This window comes from Diorhabda carinulata, chromosome 10 (assembly GCF_026250575.1).
Source record: "Diorhabda carinulata isolate Delta chromosome 10, icDioCari1.1, whole genome shotgun sequence".
Taxonomy (NCBI): domain Eukaryota; kingdom Metazoa; phylum Arthropoda; class Insecta; order Coleoptera; family Chrysomelidae; genus Diorhabda; species Diorhabda carinulata.
This window is the reverse complement of record NC_079469.1, coordinates 6,999,801-7,018,520: the sequence shown is the minus strand read 5'-3', so window position 1 is coordinate 7,018,520 and position 18,720 is coordinate 6,999,801. Positions and strand designations below refer to the sequence as shown.

Here is an 18,720-nt window from a genome sequence, read left to right as displayed (position 1 = left end):
AACAAAAGAACAATCAAAAGAATGGACTGAAAAGAGAGAACCGTCTCCAAAGAAAGCAAAGATCCTTCCATCTGCAAGAAAGGTCATGTCGTTGGTTATTTGGGATGCACGTGGGATAATTTTTATTGACTATATTGAAAAAAGGAAAACTGTCAACGGCGAGTATTATGGGAACTTATTGCAACGTTTGAGCGAATTAATCAAGTAATAACAGCGACATTTGACTGAGAAGAAAGTATTGATTCATTAAGACAATGCACCATCTCACACATCCGTTATTGCTATGGCCAAACGAAATGAATTGAAGTTCAAATTACTAGATTAGTTAGATTCATCCAGTAATTCAATAGGCCAAGTTTTTTACAGCCAGCTTTAGCATTATTCGTACAAATGTGATTTGAAAAGGAGACAAAAACAAAATTATTGAAAATTTATGTGCAATAACTAACAATTTATGCGTTAGAATTGCAATTGAGTACGATTAGAGTAAGGGGAACATTACCAGCTTCGTTCAGGTTATTAGAGAATATCAAACTCCTCGTCTTTTAGAAGTTTTATGTGTTGGATCTATTCCTATCGTTGGACAATTGTTTAAATATCTCTGAGACTGATATTCAGATGAAACTGACTGGAATAAATTAATTACTTAGAATAATTGGGACTTTACGACATTATATCTGTCTCGGATGTTCCACATTACTAAACTCACGTCTTATTCGATGTAATTAAATCAGAATCTTATGGTAAGTGAGGAACATTTTAGGCCTGTCATTGAATATATTTTGAGGAATTGTCGAATCTTCATTACGTTTCGATAAAAAATTGTTAATGCAATATATGTAGTATTACAATTTCTTCTAATAAAAATTTCAGGAGCAAGAAGATCAAAATAGTTTTAGAAACATAAATTTTAATATAAGGTGACTTATCCACTTTTCAATTTCATAAAAAGAGGATTGTCTGGAAATTCATTACATACGAGATTAGTTGAGTGAGGATTTTCAATCCGGCGCATGTGCATTCATCCTATTTGGTATTTTTGTGATATTTACCACGAAATAATCTCTAGCTTAAGTGGTTTTCTACGTATTTGAATTAAAAAAACGTGGTAGTTGACTTTATACTCACAAATATCAAGAATAAATCTCCGGGCAATTATTTTTTTTTATTCTCTTAGCTAGTTATGAATTCCAATTATACTTTCAGATGTTCATAAATAGTATGTGTATGCAAGAACAAATCATGCGCATTTGACACGTCCAGAAGATATTCTGAATACATTCAGAATGTGTTCAAACTATCCACCGCGAACAAAGCTAATACTACTAAGAAACTACTATCAGTTCATGAATTATTTTCGAATTTTTCTATAGCAATAGTCACGTAAATCCGAAACCTGGTTACGTTTGATCTATGGAAGATAATGTAAACTAAATAGAAAACTTTAGGAATCAAACTCTCTTATTTAATATATTGTTAGAAACAAGTCCACGAATTTTAAATTTCGGGCGACGGTGCATATTTTTTATAAATTTCGGAATTCGTTTGATCTAAAGTTTTTTTTATAGCTAGCAGTTTACTTATATCTTTTTATTAATATCTTGGAAGGTCTATTTATTTATTTGTTTTGTTTCTTTGTTTGGAGAATTCTATTTTTGGCATATAAATAAATTTATGTAGCGTACTTTAGTTCAGTTTATAATAAATAGAACGTATTAGCAAATAAAATTTGTTAAGGGAAAGTGATGAGTGAATTATTATAAGTTAGTTAAGTGTAGTGTATAGTATTTAAATAAATTGTTATCTCCTGCTTCTGAAATTTTACCAACAAGAGAGGTTGACATCTCCTGAGATCAGTTTGACACCTAGCGAAGTGTCTGAAGATGCCAACCATACGAATTGATGAACGAATCGCCTAAAAAACGTACAATTCCCGCATTCATATCTTTATTACCACTGACAATTACATTTATTCGTATTTTTTGCAGATCTTTATTTTTTGTGCTTCTCTACATATGCTTGTCTCTGAATTTATCACTCAATTAGTCTCCCTTTTCTCCATAATGCTCTTTAAAAACGTGTCCTAAACTGGTATCTTCATGGCGCTATAAACGTTAGGGCTAATTATACTTGATAAGAAAATTGTAGTAATTTTCTTAACAAGCACTAGAATACTTCTAAGAATTTATTTTTTGGACAGACTAAAGATTATGGAGAGATAGTCCAACGAATGTAAATGAGTTCGTTACACAAAGGATGATGAAGTTAATGGATAAAAAACTTTTACCGCGGGCTCAAAATTTCATTCGAGGTGCGGTTTTATTTGGAATGTGACTAAAGAAGCATATATACATAATTAGGATGTGTATTCGACTACGGCCTCAAAATGTGTGCGAAAAGTAGTGGTTATCGACCTTAATTTGTTTTCAAGAGAACAAACAAAACATAAACCTAACACCTTTATGGAGGTTTTCACCAATTTATGGCCCATATTCAGTTTATTACCCATAACACCACCTGAAATAGAAGTTGATATTTAATAGTCCAACTTTGATTATCTTGTACTGGTTAACTGAATGATATGTTGGAAATTTGTTGTTCAGATCAGCGCATTGTTTTTATCTCTAATTTTATCATTTATAACTTTGAGAATAGTTTCAGAAATCGCGGAATGTTTTATTCTATCTTATTTCACAATTTTAAGCGAATTTATGTAATAATATAAATATAAATGTTAGTGTTTCCAGTTTTTCTAAAATTATTGCGTAGGAAATAATCCAATATATCCATATTACCTTAAACTGTTTATTTTTCTCAACGAAATTTGGATATTATTTGTAGGTATGCCAGATTTCATGTGGATTGTTATATTTTTTAAATTGTAAGTACACAATTTCTGAATGTACTAGAAATTCGTTCTTTGCTTCGAGAATTTTATTCCAAGATGAAGATTTCACTGGTCCCTTCTCTTATCATTGTATCGTTTTACTGTTTTACGTTTTATTCTTACAAATGAACTTTATTTGTCTACGAAATGTGATAAAAAAGTTCAGTTATTATTTATTTTTGAAAGGTATCTATTCCCCCGAAGAGCCAGATGTCACGCGGTGTTAACTAGGACAGATAACAGCAAAAAAGAAGACTTGAGCATCGAAAAATAAAGAAGAACATCGTTTGTCAAAAGTTTTGGTATCCTCTTGTAACAGACATTTTTCTTCATCCACTGGCTGCAATATAATTTTACTCTGAATCAAAAACATCCAAGTCGATAGACGTTAATGATAATGAAAAGCAATTTAATTCGATCTAAGATATTTTGAATATGATTATGTTATTGTTGCAATTGATTAAAAAAATTGGCGTTTTTGACTGGACTAGTTGAAATGCGACACACACAGTAACACATCTGATATAGATGTCGAATGAAGGGTTGCGAAACTAATTTTGTGCTTTACTCGATATAGGAAAATGAGGGTACATTAGACAAAGCAGTATAATACAGATTCGAGTAAATGATCTCATTTTGTGAGTGGAATTTCTGCCAACGGTTCAGATTGACAGAGATGATAATAGATAAATTAAACGTGAAATGTTGACGTAGATATATCTTAATGTACACTTATGAACACGTAAAATAAAAAGGGTAATTTTTTATTCCTTCCAAATTTATGTTTATCAAAAATTGAAATATAGATCACAGAAAGGTTATGACTTTAGATTTCACTTACTCTGTTTTCCATTGAAATTTTATTTATCACATTCAGGGACAGTTACGAATCGCAATTTTTATCAACTTCAAATTATGTATTTTGTTGATTACTTACTCATTGGCTATACTCTTTGCCCTATATAAGGCAATAAGACAGTCGATAATTTTGAGGATTGGGATGAGCATGATTCTCATCGAAAAATTTAGAACGAAGAAATAAACTGTATTGTTAATATTAGAACTCATTGAGGACTTCATTTTCAACGTAAGTATTGGAACTAGCAACTATTATTGGAATATTTTCGAATTTTTGTTCCTTCTTCCTAGTTGGAAACACAAAGAAAATTCAATGTTAAATTGAATGTCGAAATCATTCCCAAGTGATGACAATTGAATTAGAGTTTGTCGTCTGTTTATAAATAATAGATGTTATGAGTCCTATGGGTAGCTAGAGTTCTGTAGCTTCAATAGACTACAAATATTGTTAAAGCCTGTTGCTAGAGAATCGTGTTTTGTTTTGAATAATCATTCTTGTAAATAAAATTAAAATTGCAATTAATATTCATTCTTTTTAAACTAAACTCGTGGCCATAAATAACGCACCTCTTTTGTGCTTCTTTTTTATCTATCACAAAAAGTTAAAGTATTTTAAATATAGCAAAATCTCTTATCGGCAAATTACCGTTTTTGTGGCTTTTCAAAATTTTAATTTTATCCATATTTTAATGTTTCTTTCATTCTATTGTTGTACCAACTTGTGGACATCAATAATAAAAGTCAATCAAGGTGTGTAAAAATCGAGACTAGTTAAACAAAAAATTATAAAGTGATCGCAAATCTAAAAGAAGAGCCGAGTTAGTTGGACAGGGTCAAAGTTATCGTGAAGGGGCAAATCTGTTTGGTGTACACCATTGGCAGATTGATGTAAAAATTTCGAGAGACCAGTTCACATTCTAGGAGGCCTGGACAAGGACGTCCTTCAGTTTTAACTCCTCCAGATGACCATTTTTTGCAATTAAATTCATTAAGTTTTGGTGCTAAGTTTTATTTACTGATGAGACAAGAATAAGTCTAAGAGGTCCACATAGCGTAATCAAATTTGAAGATGACGAGGAGAAAGATTTACGCAGTCTTGTATCATTCCCAGGGAGCCGTTCCAAGGAGAGTCTATCATGTTTTGGAGAGGGATTTGTTTCGATCCCGCACAGATTTAGTGTCTCTTCCTAGACCCGCCCTTAACGCAGCAAGATACATAACTGATATTCTTTAAAATCACGTCATTCCGTTTGGTCCTTTTATTGGTGATGAATTTCGTTTAATACATAATAATACTAGACCACACATTGCGGCAGATGTTCTGAATTACCTAAACGAAGTAGGAATTCATACCCTGGACTGGCTACCAAGAAGTCCGGATATGAATCTTATCGAGCATGCCTGGGACATTTTAAAACGCCGCATTCGTCGTCGAAATCCATCTCCTCAAAATTTTAATAAGCCTCAGCAAGCGGCATTAAAGGAATGGGAGAACATACCTCAAGAAATGATACAGCACCTATTCGAAAGCATGCCCAGGAGAATGTTAGCAACAATTACATCCAGAGGCGGAAATACACGATACTAGCGTTTTAAAAGAAGGAACAATTTTGTTTAGAATGGAAGTTTTATTTTTAAGAAAATTTGGTTTTCAATGATTTTATTTATATTAAAAATCACTCAAAATTTTTACACATTTCTCATTATTGCGTCAAAATGATTGAAAAGAAGTCAAACAACAGCAATATTAATTAAAATTCATTAAACAAAAAAATATTTTCAGAAAACGGGGTGATGCGTTATTTTTGACCACGAGTGTATTTCGATTGTTTATTGTAAGGTTCGTCTCTTCTTATACGCACATCTTACTCAACTTAAATCTAAGAAAAATCGATATTCTTTTAGAAGCTAAACAAGCACCTTGACTTGACCCTTTTGAAGTTATTAGGCAAATTGTGAGGCTCATCCAAGTGTTTGAACCTCGCAGCATGAAGGTCATCTCTTACCGATGACATGATCTGCAGTTTCTTCTTCCTCCGTGTAGCAGTGATATTCGTGATGACTATTGTGTCCATTTAAATTGCATTTGCGTGTCTTATGCCAGATGTTTCCAGCCATTTCCGCAAAGTTGAGCTTTGTGGTCATGGTTATTGTTTGTATCTATTTTAGGGACTCAGTATCATTAGTTTTGGTTCCAAGCGACTTTTTGGTTATTGTTCATCCACAATACCAAATTTATCACTTGCTGACTTCTGGTTTTTATCGAAAACAAATGCTAAAAATGGAGCGCTTTATGTTATTTCAGACCTTGGGAAACCAATACAATGTAAATGTGAGCCATCCTGAAGCAAGCTTATCAACAATGTTTCCAGTTATAAAAATAAGTGTAGTTTGAAGTAGATTCAATCGAAAGTTTTATTATGTCTTTACATTGTTTTTAATAAAGTATGTGCAATATATTTTATCGCCACTCGTTCATTTTTTGAACAACACAACTGAATTCACAAGAACAAGAAGTTACGACACCATTTCGTTATTATCAGTTATATATTTTATGACGGAAGATGTTTTCTTATGTGCATATTGGTGATAGAGACATTTAATAATTTAATTGCAAATAAAATGTATCGTAAAATGTTTAGTATACTAGACACAAAATTTGAGCAGTCAGAAGACGGGTGAACCAAGTTATCAGTTACTTTAATTTTATATCCAATAAATTCTTTTTGAAATTAACTAAAAGATAAATGGATGGATTCTTTTAGACCACCACAACAATATCTACCTATGCTCTTAATAAAATTTAATTAAGATGTGAGTCTATCTCGTGGCATGTACAAAAACATCAGACAGAAAACAAATTATGCCAGCTCAAGTTTCTAACCAACTCAACTTCCACAAACTTTTGAACGACTTTCTGAGATAACGCTCACCGTAAATTTGCATTAAGTAAACGGAACAATTCCTTTCTTGACTTTACAACTTTAGATCAAAATTAATTCCTTAAAATCAGTGGCGGATTTGGCTTTTAATTCTCACTTGCTCATAGTAACACAATACAATCCACTTGATTTGGGTTCTTTGTGTTGAACCATATTAAGATTACATACATGCAAAGGACACTGATAATGATATTAATAAATGAAAAAAAATTGAATTTAAAACTTTACCAACTTAAAGTAGAAGATATTTTGATTACTTTAAAACTAAAACAACTTAAGTTAAAAATAATATTTTAATTTCTTCAAACCTAGAATGTTAAAATACGAAAATTATCTCATTTATTATGGATTATGAATATTTACATACCCATTCACCATTTCTGGAGTCAGTGCCAGCCAAAACAAAAAACCCTTATGAATTTACTCCCTTAATCAATACATAATTAGAAAAATTGTAACAAGGGTTGAAAATCTGAAAGGAGCGCACCAAAATTGTGTATGAACTTTGACACAAGCGTAGTCTGCCCAACCAAGGGTTCACACCCGCATATTATTGCTTTCGCCTCAGCGCCGCTCCTCGCCGTTGGACAGTTTGTTGTAAAGGCAAGATTAGAATGTCTTTCTCAACTAACCCTGGCTCCAAAAATAACTAATTATAAATATTAGTAATGAGATTGATGACGGAAAAATTATTCTGGAAGCTAACACAAGACGTATTATCATGATGCATCACCCGATACTTCATTAACATCATTTGTTGATGTGAGGACTCGTCAAGATTCTAAAGCTTTCGAATGCGTAAAGAGTATTTCGACTAAATTTTTAGAAGTTAACGTGACAGCTGTTATTTTCTTAATCCCCTAAATAATGACCAGTGAAGAATTCCAAGAGATACTTAACGACCACGAAATAGAAACGTGGTGTGTATAGCCTTAAAGTAGCTATCGATGGTTTCCTTGGTCATAAAAATTGTAAAGCGCTCATTTCTAACATGCTTAATAATTTCAAACTTACAGAATGTCTCTTAACTGAATTAACGAAATAACGTGGAAGTAAGGAAAAAACTCTCACCAAAATGTGATGAACTTGTGTTGTCTAATACCAGAAAGTTTCTACGTATATTGGAGAAAAAGATCTCTTAATATATTTGGAGATTTATATTGTTACGAACTCGTCTACTGATATAGACCGTAAAGCCGGTCCTACCCAATATGTCGAAGCTAAATTTTGCTGGACGCGCCGGGTATTTCTTGGAAAGTCTGCCTATTCACACTGTGGCAGCCATTTCTTTGGATTATTTTCGTGACATTATGTTGTGACTGATTTTATAAAGACAATTTCAAAGATTTCATTTATTTACAGCAAATTGGAAATATCCAGAAAATCGACGAATCTGGAAAGTGAAAAAGTATATAAAACGAAGCAGAGAGACATAGTTAATAAATAATCTTATGTCATAGTGATAGAATAAAGAAAACCAAACTGTGAATTTAAATAAAAAGTGTTTAGTAATTATTAATAGTTAGTGTATAGATAAATTACGTTTGTTAGATGGAGCGTGTATACATCCATACCGTTTTTTAATTAAAAAATGTTCAAATAAATAAGAAGAACATTACAATATTTATTTTTCTTTTTTAAAAAATGTGATTAATAAATTAACTAAACTTCCTTTCTTGATTTTGTTTTCTATTGAAATAAAATAAATGATATATTTTTTAAAAGGTTGAAATTTATTAGTTGTAATAGTCCATCGGCTTGGGACGTTTTTCTTCGAACAAGAATTTAAGAAACTCCAGTTTCGTTACTAAATCGCCCTCTATCTATTTACTTTCCAAAAATCTTAAAGTCAAAGTAAATTTCAAAAAATATGTGCTGATAATATTCTTTATATTCGCTGGTAAGTTTTTTTACATCTTTCCAATGCTGCTTTTTATATAGTTCTCCAGTTATCTTCATTAATTTCCTTTTGTCTTAAGCAAATTTTGTATAATAATATCCGAATAAATTCGTATTTTATTTTTATTTGGAGAACCGAACTAATAGAATAGAACAGATTCCTGTTTGGTTATATTTAAAAAAATATAAATCTAGTTTTTTTATTTGTTAGAGCAAAAGCTTCTTTTTATTTAAATATGTTCTACCTACTCATTCCTGTATGGTTGAACCTGGTCCAACCTGGCATCTGTAAACCTGCAGAAAATAAAAAGTTCAAATCCCTCGTATAAATAATCAATGAAAAGATCCCAACATATATAGTTGAAATGCAAGTATAATATAACGATATTCATCAATTAAAAGTTAAATTAATTTTAAAGTTACTTTACAATGTATGAAACAACTTGTATTAGTCACGATTCTAGTCAAACAAAGTTTTAGTTTGTGCTCTCTGGAACATTCTGGGAATGACGTGTATGTGTATTTAACGGACAAACTAAAAGTGGTCATAGGAAATCCAGTATAACCATTGTCCCTTACCCGGTCATTATCCTCACAAATTCTTAACAACACTTTAATAGAACTGAGAATTCTCGCTCTATATAATAAACATGTCGTAATTACAAAAAAATCACAAATAAAATTCACATTTTTTTTACATCATGAGTTATTCCAAACAGAGAAAGTAGATCGGCTGCAAATAATCAGTTTTAAATCTTCATTGGAACTGAAGCAAACTAATGATAATCTAGAAGATTTGATTCAGGTTGAAGCTGTTATATGAGGATGGTCCGAAAAGTACCCGGCCTGACCAAGAGATGGCGATAGTTGCTTGAAAAATGACACTATTAGAAAGTAGAAAATCTATACAGCACAAGTTTGAAGACCCCACAATTGCTTAGTATTTATTTGGTACCCATCAATAGTGAACTTTATAAGTGAATTTGTAAACCTGAAAAAATTGGTGATCGTTATGTGATATTTGAAAAGGCTTAGCCTAACAAACATAAAAGCTAAACTAGAGTCTACTCTAGGTGAGACTGCTCCTTCATTATCAACAGTAAAATATTGGGTAGCGGAGTTTGAACGAAGCTGTACGCGAGCTAGCAGACATAGTATACATTCGAAAAGTTCAGTACATTGCATATTAACTGAAAATTTGAACATGAGAAAGCTGAACTCAATATGAGTGCTGCTTTTGCTCACTATGGCAAAAAATAGAGTCGTGAAGATATGTCCATCGAGTGTTTGGCAATGTTTCATTGGATGGATAGAACGGTCCATCAATTCACACTCGAAAATAAAGAAAATTGACTGAAAAGACAGAACCGGCTCCAAAGAAGGCTGAGACCGTTCCATCTACAGGCTTCGGTTTTTGAGATTCTCGTGGGATAATTTTTATTGACTGTCTTAAAAAAGGGCAAACTATCAACGGCGACTATTATGAGAACTTATTGAAACGTTTGAGCGAAGAAATCAAGCGAAAACGGCTGCATTTGGCTAAGAATAAAAGACAATGCACCAGCCTACACGTTATTGCTATGACCAATATTAATTAATTTAAATTTGAATTGCTACCTCATGCACTCTATTAACCAGATTCACCCCCTCGGACTATTTTTTGTACGGCAGTTAACGGCTATTTTGGGGAGCTTGACGATTCTTATTCTAAAAAGGTTATCGAACTTATTTAACATCGCTGGGAAAATTGTATGGAGCTAAAAGGAGATTACGTTGAAAAATGAATATATTTCTTTCACCAAAAAATTTTTGTTTTCTTTATCTATAGTCTATATCAAAGAAAAACGATAACGGAGTACAAATTAAAAGTATAACAATATAAATAAAATAATGGTCTGAGTCATAAGAAAAAATACATTTTTTGTTCTCTCAATTTGCAACAAAGGAAATAGTATTTGTAAAAATGTTTATTCCCGGCATTTGTATGTATTCAAAATGCAGAAACTGATTCCAATAAACGCAGCTTGTTACATACAATGTATCAATTCCGATCAGCTGTAAATTTCGATCGTAATCACACCCCCGATGCGGCGAACGGGATGCGGAGTATTGGAAAATTCGGTATCAGTTCAAATCAACTCAAATTACATGTAAAATATCAATCACTGTAACGGAAACCAAACTAGTCGAGAATTATCTCGACGCTGCCCTTTAGCGGATATTTGAACTGTACTAGGCAATATTGTGACATCGAATTCCCAAAATAAGTTACGGATAAAACGCAGTTTTGTTCGATTAACTGTAAAATACTGCGATGATTTAAGCCAATGTGATTATTCGCCTGGGTGTTGGACTTGCTTCAACAAAAAAATATCGTTGGTTATTTACATGAACAAGTTGGGAAATGGAATTTCTGGACCTATTGGTGATATTTATACTTTCCAATACCACAACTCAAACTTTCACATGTACACAGTATGTCGCGCGTTTCTATTTCAAGAAAAGCCAAATGCAACAAAAATTGTTCACGCACGAAGCACTTCTAACTGATACACTTGATGTAAATAATCGCCTGTTTTTTTGGAATAAGTGGACATGTTGCCACAGTACCATTAGAGCAACATAGAGAGAGGTTAATTCTGGATGGTACCTACATTTGTTTGTCAATAGCAATCCGCGTATAACAAGTTGAGCAATAGTACTCTAATCACCACCATTTTTTGGCTATAAACTCTTTCGGATAGCACCAATTATCATGATCGGAATGGAACTGGTAAATACCTCAAGATTAAAAAGTCTTATTGTGCCGATGTTAACCTGAGAGTAAATGCCATCCCTTCTCGGGGGATACAAAATACAAACTTATACCTTGGAATAGAGCATATAATAATTATTACTTGTCATTTTCATATATTTTTCTTAATAAATCGTCTTTTGAAATAAAATTAGTTTAAAAAAACAGGTAAAGTTTGACGTTTCGACTTTTTTCGATCTTTCTCAAAATATGGCGACAAAACGTCAATTTTTTACCTGTTTGTTGTACATATATAAATATATACATAAATGTGAAGAAAGTGTTTAAGATCGCTATCACCTACGCGCTTCTCAAAAGATAAATTTTGAGTTCACTTCTAAGGGAAATAGTCGTATTATAACAGTCCTAATCTGCTTCATATATATTTAGGATCCAGTATATTTCCAAAATCAAAGAGAGCTTTAGCTAGCTTTTTATCAAAAATAAGTGAAAAGGTATATTACTTTTTGATCTAAAATAATGTAAATGAGTTCAAAATATTTATTATCAATTTTTAGTTATAATTAAGATTAAATGCCTCAGTTTTATTATCTATGGATTATAATTTGTTTACCCATCCACTACCGAAATAGGGTTTTTGTGATATTTTGTTCAAGGGTTTGACAAGAAGAATCGGTAAGCAAAAGATTCAGTACTTAATGGAGTGTTTGTAGCGTATATATAGGAAGAAAAGCGAGTAATTCATCACAAAGATAAAATGTACGTATCTTGGCTGACACACTGAGATACCTCCTCACGATCCTCAAATAACACCTATTTTAAAATCTATCCTACCTCACATTCACCTCCGAACTATATTTTTGAATACACAACTTCGAAATTTTACTCAGCAAGTACCTTTAGAATGGAGATACTCCACCCATCTGGCCAAGCTGGGTTTAACACAATCATCAACATACAATTTGTTACAGTCACTTGTTGAACAAAACTAGAGCAAAGATAACTGACAAATTTATTAATGAATTTCGTCAAAGATATTAAAATTTTAAGTAGATTCATTGAAAAATTCTGTGGCTGATGCTTCTAAGCCATTTCCTTTTTCAGACACACATATACAGCTTTTTATCTGATAGGTAGTCGTCCAGGTAGTCTAACTCTGTTTGCAATGCAATTCTTCCGTTTCTTGTCCACATTACTCATACTCTATCACTCTTATTGCTGCATTCATTCTGTGATCAAATAAGGTATATATATGTAATTGATCTAAGTGTTGTTCTTAAGAACCGTATTGTGTTCTTTCACAAGCCTTATACTTTTTTATTCTACCTCAAATGTTTGTATATTTGTTTCTTCAAGTTATATTCCTCAAGAATTAGATATTGAAACGATATCACTTTATTCTCTAATAATAGATCGAGAGTTTTCATCTTCTAGGTATTTTAGATACTGTGAGGAATTTCATTTTCTACTCATATATTTGCATATCAAATAGTTTCCCTCTTTGTTGAAACTTATACCGAATATATATGTAAATTATCTTCTTCGAATATGATTACTGCATTATCAGCATAGAATACCATTTTTATTTATTTCTCCCAGCCTGCTCAACCTCATTTATGTTCATTTTTAATAAATTTGAACAGGATTAGGCTCAAAGCGATTCTGATTTTAGTAGATTTAAATCTCTCTTATCGCATCACTCAAGTCGTGTAACTAACTAAGAAAAACACAATGTTTTGCCAAAAATCGATTTTTCATCAATATAATCTCCTTCAAGAGCAATACAATCACTCCAACGCTTTTCAATGCCATGGTTGTAGAAGGATTTGTCTTTTGCATCAAAATAGGCTTCAGATTCAGCAATTTCTTCCTCATTCGAGCTGAGTTTTTGGCCGGCGAACATTTTTTTAAATCAGCGAATAGCCAGTAGTCATTGGGGGCCACATCTGGACTATAAGGTGGATGAGGAAGCAATTCGCTCAATTTAAGCATCGACTTGTGAATCGGTGCAATGCTTGGTGAAACAGTGGTTTTTTATTCGACATATGAGGCCGTTTTTTTCTTGATTTTCACATTCAAATGATTCAACAACCCTATGTAGTATTCGCTGTTAATTGTATTTTCCTTTTGGAGATAGTCAATGAACAATATTCCATGCGCATTTCAAAATACTGAAGCCATAACCTTTACAGTTGTGCCTTTAGATGGAACCATGTTCCATCCATTGTGTCAGATCTGATTTATTACGTGTAAACATGGCCAAACACTGCTCTGAATCATCAAGTTGTTGTTGAAAAAAAAGCTTTTTCATGATCAAATGCTCAAGCATAATTGTAAACACACTGCCTTCTAATTTCTTTACGGCCTCAGCTATATCACGTAATTCAATTTTCGATTATATATAGATATAACCAATTTGTAGACTTTTTTTATGTTTTCTGGAGTAATCACTTTAATCGAATGACCAGATCGTTAACCAACATCGGTGTCTATACGACCACGTTTAAATTCAGCAAAACAATAACAAATTATTCTTTTTGATGGAGTAGAGAAGCCATTGCTGTACATGTACAATATTTTTTTTTTCAAAAAGAAACATTGATAAATTAACACAAAATTGTTTTGAATCCATTGTTTTGAAAATGACGTGTGAGTTCACTTAAAATGATTGTCACTTTTTTCTGACTAATCGAAATGTTATGAAATTTTTTATATGAAATAGTCTTTTGAAAGTTGGTACTTCATAAACGTCATATGGATTTGACATTGGCAGCGCCATCTGTGTGTCAGTCATACAACTTATTGATTGATGTAATAATTACACTGATGTAATATTTATTGGCCTCTATTATTTGTTACGATTATAATCTAGTTAATTCTCCTCTTTTTTCTGTAGAGGTATGAACTCACTTTATTGCCTGAGTGAGATCTATAAAGCACATGAAAGCTCTCTAATAAATGTTTTTTTTTTTCGGTTAATTGCGAATGATAGAAATGGTATCTATGTAATATCTATTCTATCATATCAAAAGTAACATTAAATACCCTGTTGATCGACGTATTGATTCAGTTATACACGTCAGACATTTTATATTTTAGAAAATCTTCAATTTGAAGTAAAAATTTCATAATACAAGTTTCTTTTGAAATATAGTGTTAGTTTGAATTTTACTTTCGCGAAAAGGTTTACCGAAAAAGTATTACGAAAACTCCAAGTTTTTTAATCTTTAATTTATTTGCCAACTTTGTGCAATGCGGTTGTAATTTTAAATTTAAAGTAACAATAGTACCTGCAACTAGGAGTAGAATTTATTCGAATTGGCTGCAGACGAAAAAAACGAAAATTCTTTGGCATTCTATAGACGTTAACCCCGTTTCTCCAAAACTATAAACAACGTGGATTCGCAAACAACAAATTCTCATTTACTGAATGAGCTTTAGAACACTCTCGATAATAGAATTGTCCCTCCATTTGATACGAGCACAATGTTTTGTAATTCCCAAAAAAATAATTCAACTTTGGTACTTATAATTACAGCTAAAAAACAGAAAGAAATGAGAATATCATAAATGTAAAATACTTCATATGGTGGAGTATGGGAAAAGTGCAATTTTCGGGAAATTATAATTGCATTGCAGAATTCAAAAATTCCATCGCAAGTTTATGTCGTGGTGGAAAAAACGGGTGAAAATGATCGTTCAAGCTCAACAGAGTCCCTTATCCAAATAAGCTCTCTATCGTTAACTGTATCAACCTCTAAGTTGGAATTTCTAGTAGTGAAGATGTACTGAGACCTCGAGTCGATAACTTGGTTATCGAAATGCGCTTCAGACATGTGATTGTTGTTGAACTGATAGATATTAACCTTGTCTATATATCAAAGCAAAATATAGGTAATTATCAAAAGTTGTACTTTACACTTGATGAAAAATCAACTTCCGGCCGATCTGCCAACAGATGGCACGAAAGCTGGAAATCTACTTCTAAAGAGGCTGAATAGTACAAGAAACAAGACAAAGTCCCAAGTAAAGAGAATGAAGAAAAAGTACTTCACATTGTAATTTTTGTACTTTTTACACTTTTGAATTTTGTTGTGTTGATATTTACTGTTTAATATAATAATTGATAAAGACATTGGTAGCATACAACAAACGGAAATATTGAACAACTGTTGTAAAACTCTGGAGTAATCATTTGGTTGTACTTACGCTACAAATTCAACGCGTTCTGAAGCAGCGGTCATGCTTCGGAGCGCTGTTAATTTATGTGTTTTGTGATCAAACATAAAGTTCTAGCTTTTCTTAGAAGAAAAATGATTGAATTCGTTTATTAAGATGAGAAAAACGAGGTGGAACTGCATAGATTATTCTCTATAATTTAATTTTTTTATAAATATGGTGGGTGAGTGATGGATACACCTCGTAATTCTTTGAAAAGAAACTATACAAAGTGCTAACACATTTACCTACCACTTAAAATAACACTTGTTTAAATTTAATAAAAGCACCCAAAATAGCCTCTATGTTGAGAAAACACCTGTTTTAAACTAAAATTTGTCAGAAAGAAATAAAGGCTTCACAGCGAACGCTCGTTTCCTATCGATAGCAGTAGCTCTATGCGCTACGTCCTCTGAATGAGACAATTTTTTGCAACAACTTTTCAACCTCTAGTCGCCGTATTTCTCCTAAAGTACGTACTTGTTTCATACAATTTTTTTCTTCTGAAAGTGAAACTGTAAGGTTAGTAGAAGCCAGATCTCGTGAATACTTTGGGTGGTCAACCAATTCGAAGTGCAAATCATAAATTTTAATCATGGCAATCACTGAAATATGAGAAGGTGTGCTATTCTGGTGGGAAAGCGCTCTTTGTTTCTTCAAATGCAGTCGCTTTTTTGAAATTTCTTAATCAAAACACCATACAAGAAATACATAAAAATGCAATTAAATAGTATACGGATGGATTCGAAACAGCAAACAAAATTGAAATAAGAATAAGAACCAAACACTCCAAAAGACTGGGCAACACAAGGAGCACTTTACAAGCAGAGATTTATACAATTGAAAAATGTGTCCAGTTCAATCTAGAGAGAAATTATTGCAAAAAGGAGATCATTATCCAGTCTGATAGCCAAGCAGGCATTCGAGCTCTAAGCTCCAATATCATAAAATCAAAACTCGTTTGAGATTGCCTAGAAAATTAAAACGAACTAGGCAAGAAAACCTTTCAATAGATAAGCTGATAAGCTCGCTAAAGCGGGGGCAGACAAACTCTTCATGGGATCTGAACACGTCTGTGGTATCAGCTACAGAACAATAGACAAAGCATTGGAAAAGAAGATAGACAGAAGCAAAATCAATTATTGGGACAACCTGCAGGGGCTGGGACAGGTAAAAACTCTGCTGGGAAACTATAACCAGAGAAGATCTGTTGAATGTATCAACCTGAGTAAGAACAATCTACGAGAAAGGACGAAATCTCTATCCACAAGTTTGAAGCACGTTAATCCAGAGCCCTACACCTGGAAGCGTATGAAATAGAAGACGAAGATCTCTGGCAGCTACAGTCATCCCACATTTTGGACTTTCTAGAAGGACTGGGATTAACAGATCAAATGTAAACACTGAGTTCTTCGGTATCGCATACATACAATCCAGAAAACGGTCTCCATCACTTATACGATTGTAACAGAAGCCAAGTATTCCAAATGGTTGAAATTTTAGAAAGAATCTGTCAACGTATGCGCTCTTCAGGTCAAGGTTTGAAACTTTTTGGGCATTCCTCTTATATACACATTGATTTCCATTCAGCGTGTTCCTTTATAAATTGTATTTAATTGCGAATTGCTGATTAAGGTACAAGTACCCACAAGATCTGTTTGATCTTCCAAATAGTCGAAGAAGCTATTTGTAGAACAGTGAAATAGAATTTTTTAACATTAATCAAAATTTTTAGTTCTCATTTATTTGTAGTTTAAAAATGTATTATACTCTCGAAACACGTGCTGCAATAATTTCTTGTGAATGTTTGTTTTTCGACAAAAAAACCGCTACAAGTATAAAATATTAAGTGTAATAATCGCGTCCATTTTTAAGCTTTCCCGGATTGCATCAATTTACTCCCTATAATAAACGCTCCTGTAACATTCTGCAAACCACCCCAAATCGCAATATGTTTCAACTAGTGACCCAATAACAATTTGTCTGATTTAGTAGCATATAATTGGATGATACGCTGATGCGAATGGTGCAGTATAAATCCAAATTTTACGATATTGTAGTGTACCACTAATCACCTAAATATCTTATATACATATTTAATTAACTATAACTCTGACCCAGGGGTAATAAAGGTGCCGTTGGGATACTAAATTTTCATTTAATAGATAGTCTGGTTTATCGCCTTGCTTTTCCATCACAATAAGCGAGATAAAACTAGCTTTCACCAGATACGGTTGTTTATTGTTATGGCAGATACAGTATGTTGCTTCAATTAAAGTCATGTTGAAATAACGTTCAAGATCTAATGGAAAATAATTTAAATTGCAGGAGCCGCCGCTGCTTCTAGGATGTACGTAGACGCAATCAGTAAACTGGCTCGACAAGCTCAACAAGGGACATGGGGAGGTTCATCTGACATCGGTAAGTACACAATGCACTTTTATATTTTCCACCGACGCTTTGAACGCGATCCACTTAATTGTTATTGACCTTAAAAAATAATAAAGCTCTGGAGATTTATTTCCATAGCCGTATATATTGAAAAAATTCTATTATAAGTTCTACTTCCATGCTATGGATATTTTAAAAATAAAAGTTTATTATAAATTCAAACATAATTTCGAAGTATATTTATTAAACTGTGTTAGGCAACAAGCTCGTCTGAAACTCAGCGTTTTATTAAATGTTAACTAGATTCAAACTGTTTCTCGATTTATGTATTATGAACATTCTTCGAATTCGTCACGTGCCGTTTGCTTTCCAAAAGCACTTTAACGGTGAAAATTGCGCTTTCCAAAACTGAAAACTATATTAATGAAAAGTTGTTTTTGTTTAGAACAGAAAATATAATTTTATATGAAGCATTCTTCACATTACGAAAGTTAATTTCATTGTCTAGTGCATTTATATGAGAAACTTGGAACGTTCACCTGTCGACTATATACAGGATGTTATTCAATTCATCATACAAAAAAAATCAGAAATTGATATCCTATATGAAATTAGTAGTAGAGTGAACAAAATGTTCCCAATAGAAAAAAGAAACGAAGGAAACGAAGGAAACGAAGGAAACGAAGGAAACGAAGGAAACGAAGGAAACGAAGGAAACGAAGGAAACGAAGGAAACGAAGGAAACGAAGGAAACGAAGGAAACGAAGGAA

General features: G+C 32.6%; 1 protein-coding gene across 3 annotated transcripts in view; it reads left to right on the top strand.

The window, feature by feature from the left end:
• Positions 1-18,720, top strand: part of LOC130898481 (uncharacterized) — a 191,955-nt gene that overhangs the window by 132,331 nt on the left and 40,904 nt on the right. For all 3 annotated transcript variants that reach the window (XM_057807820.1, XM_057807819.1, XM_057807821.1), the window contains exon 4: positions 17,888-17,980. In XM_057807820.1, coding sequence (XP_057663803.1) covers positions 17,888-17,980 — 93 coding nt within the window. The remainder of the gene's footprint in view (positions 1-17,887; positions 17,981-18,720) is intronic.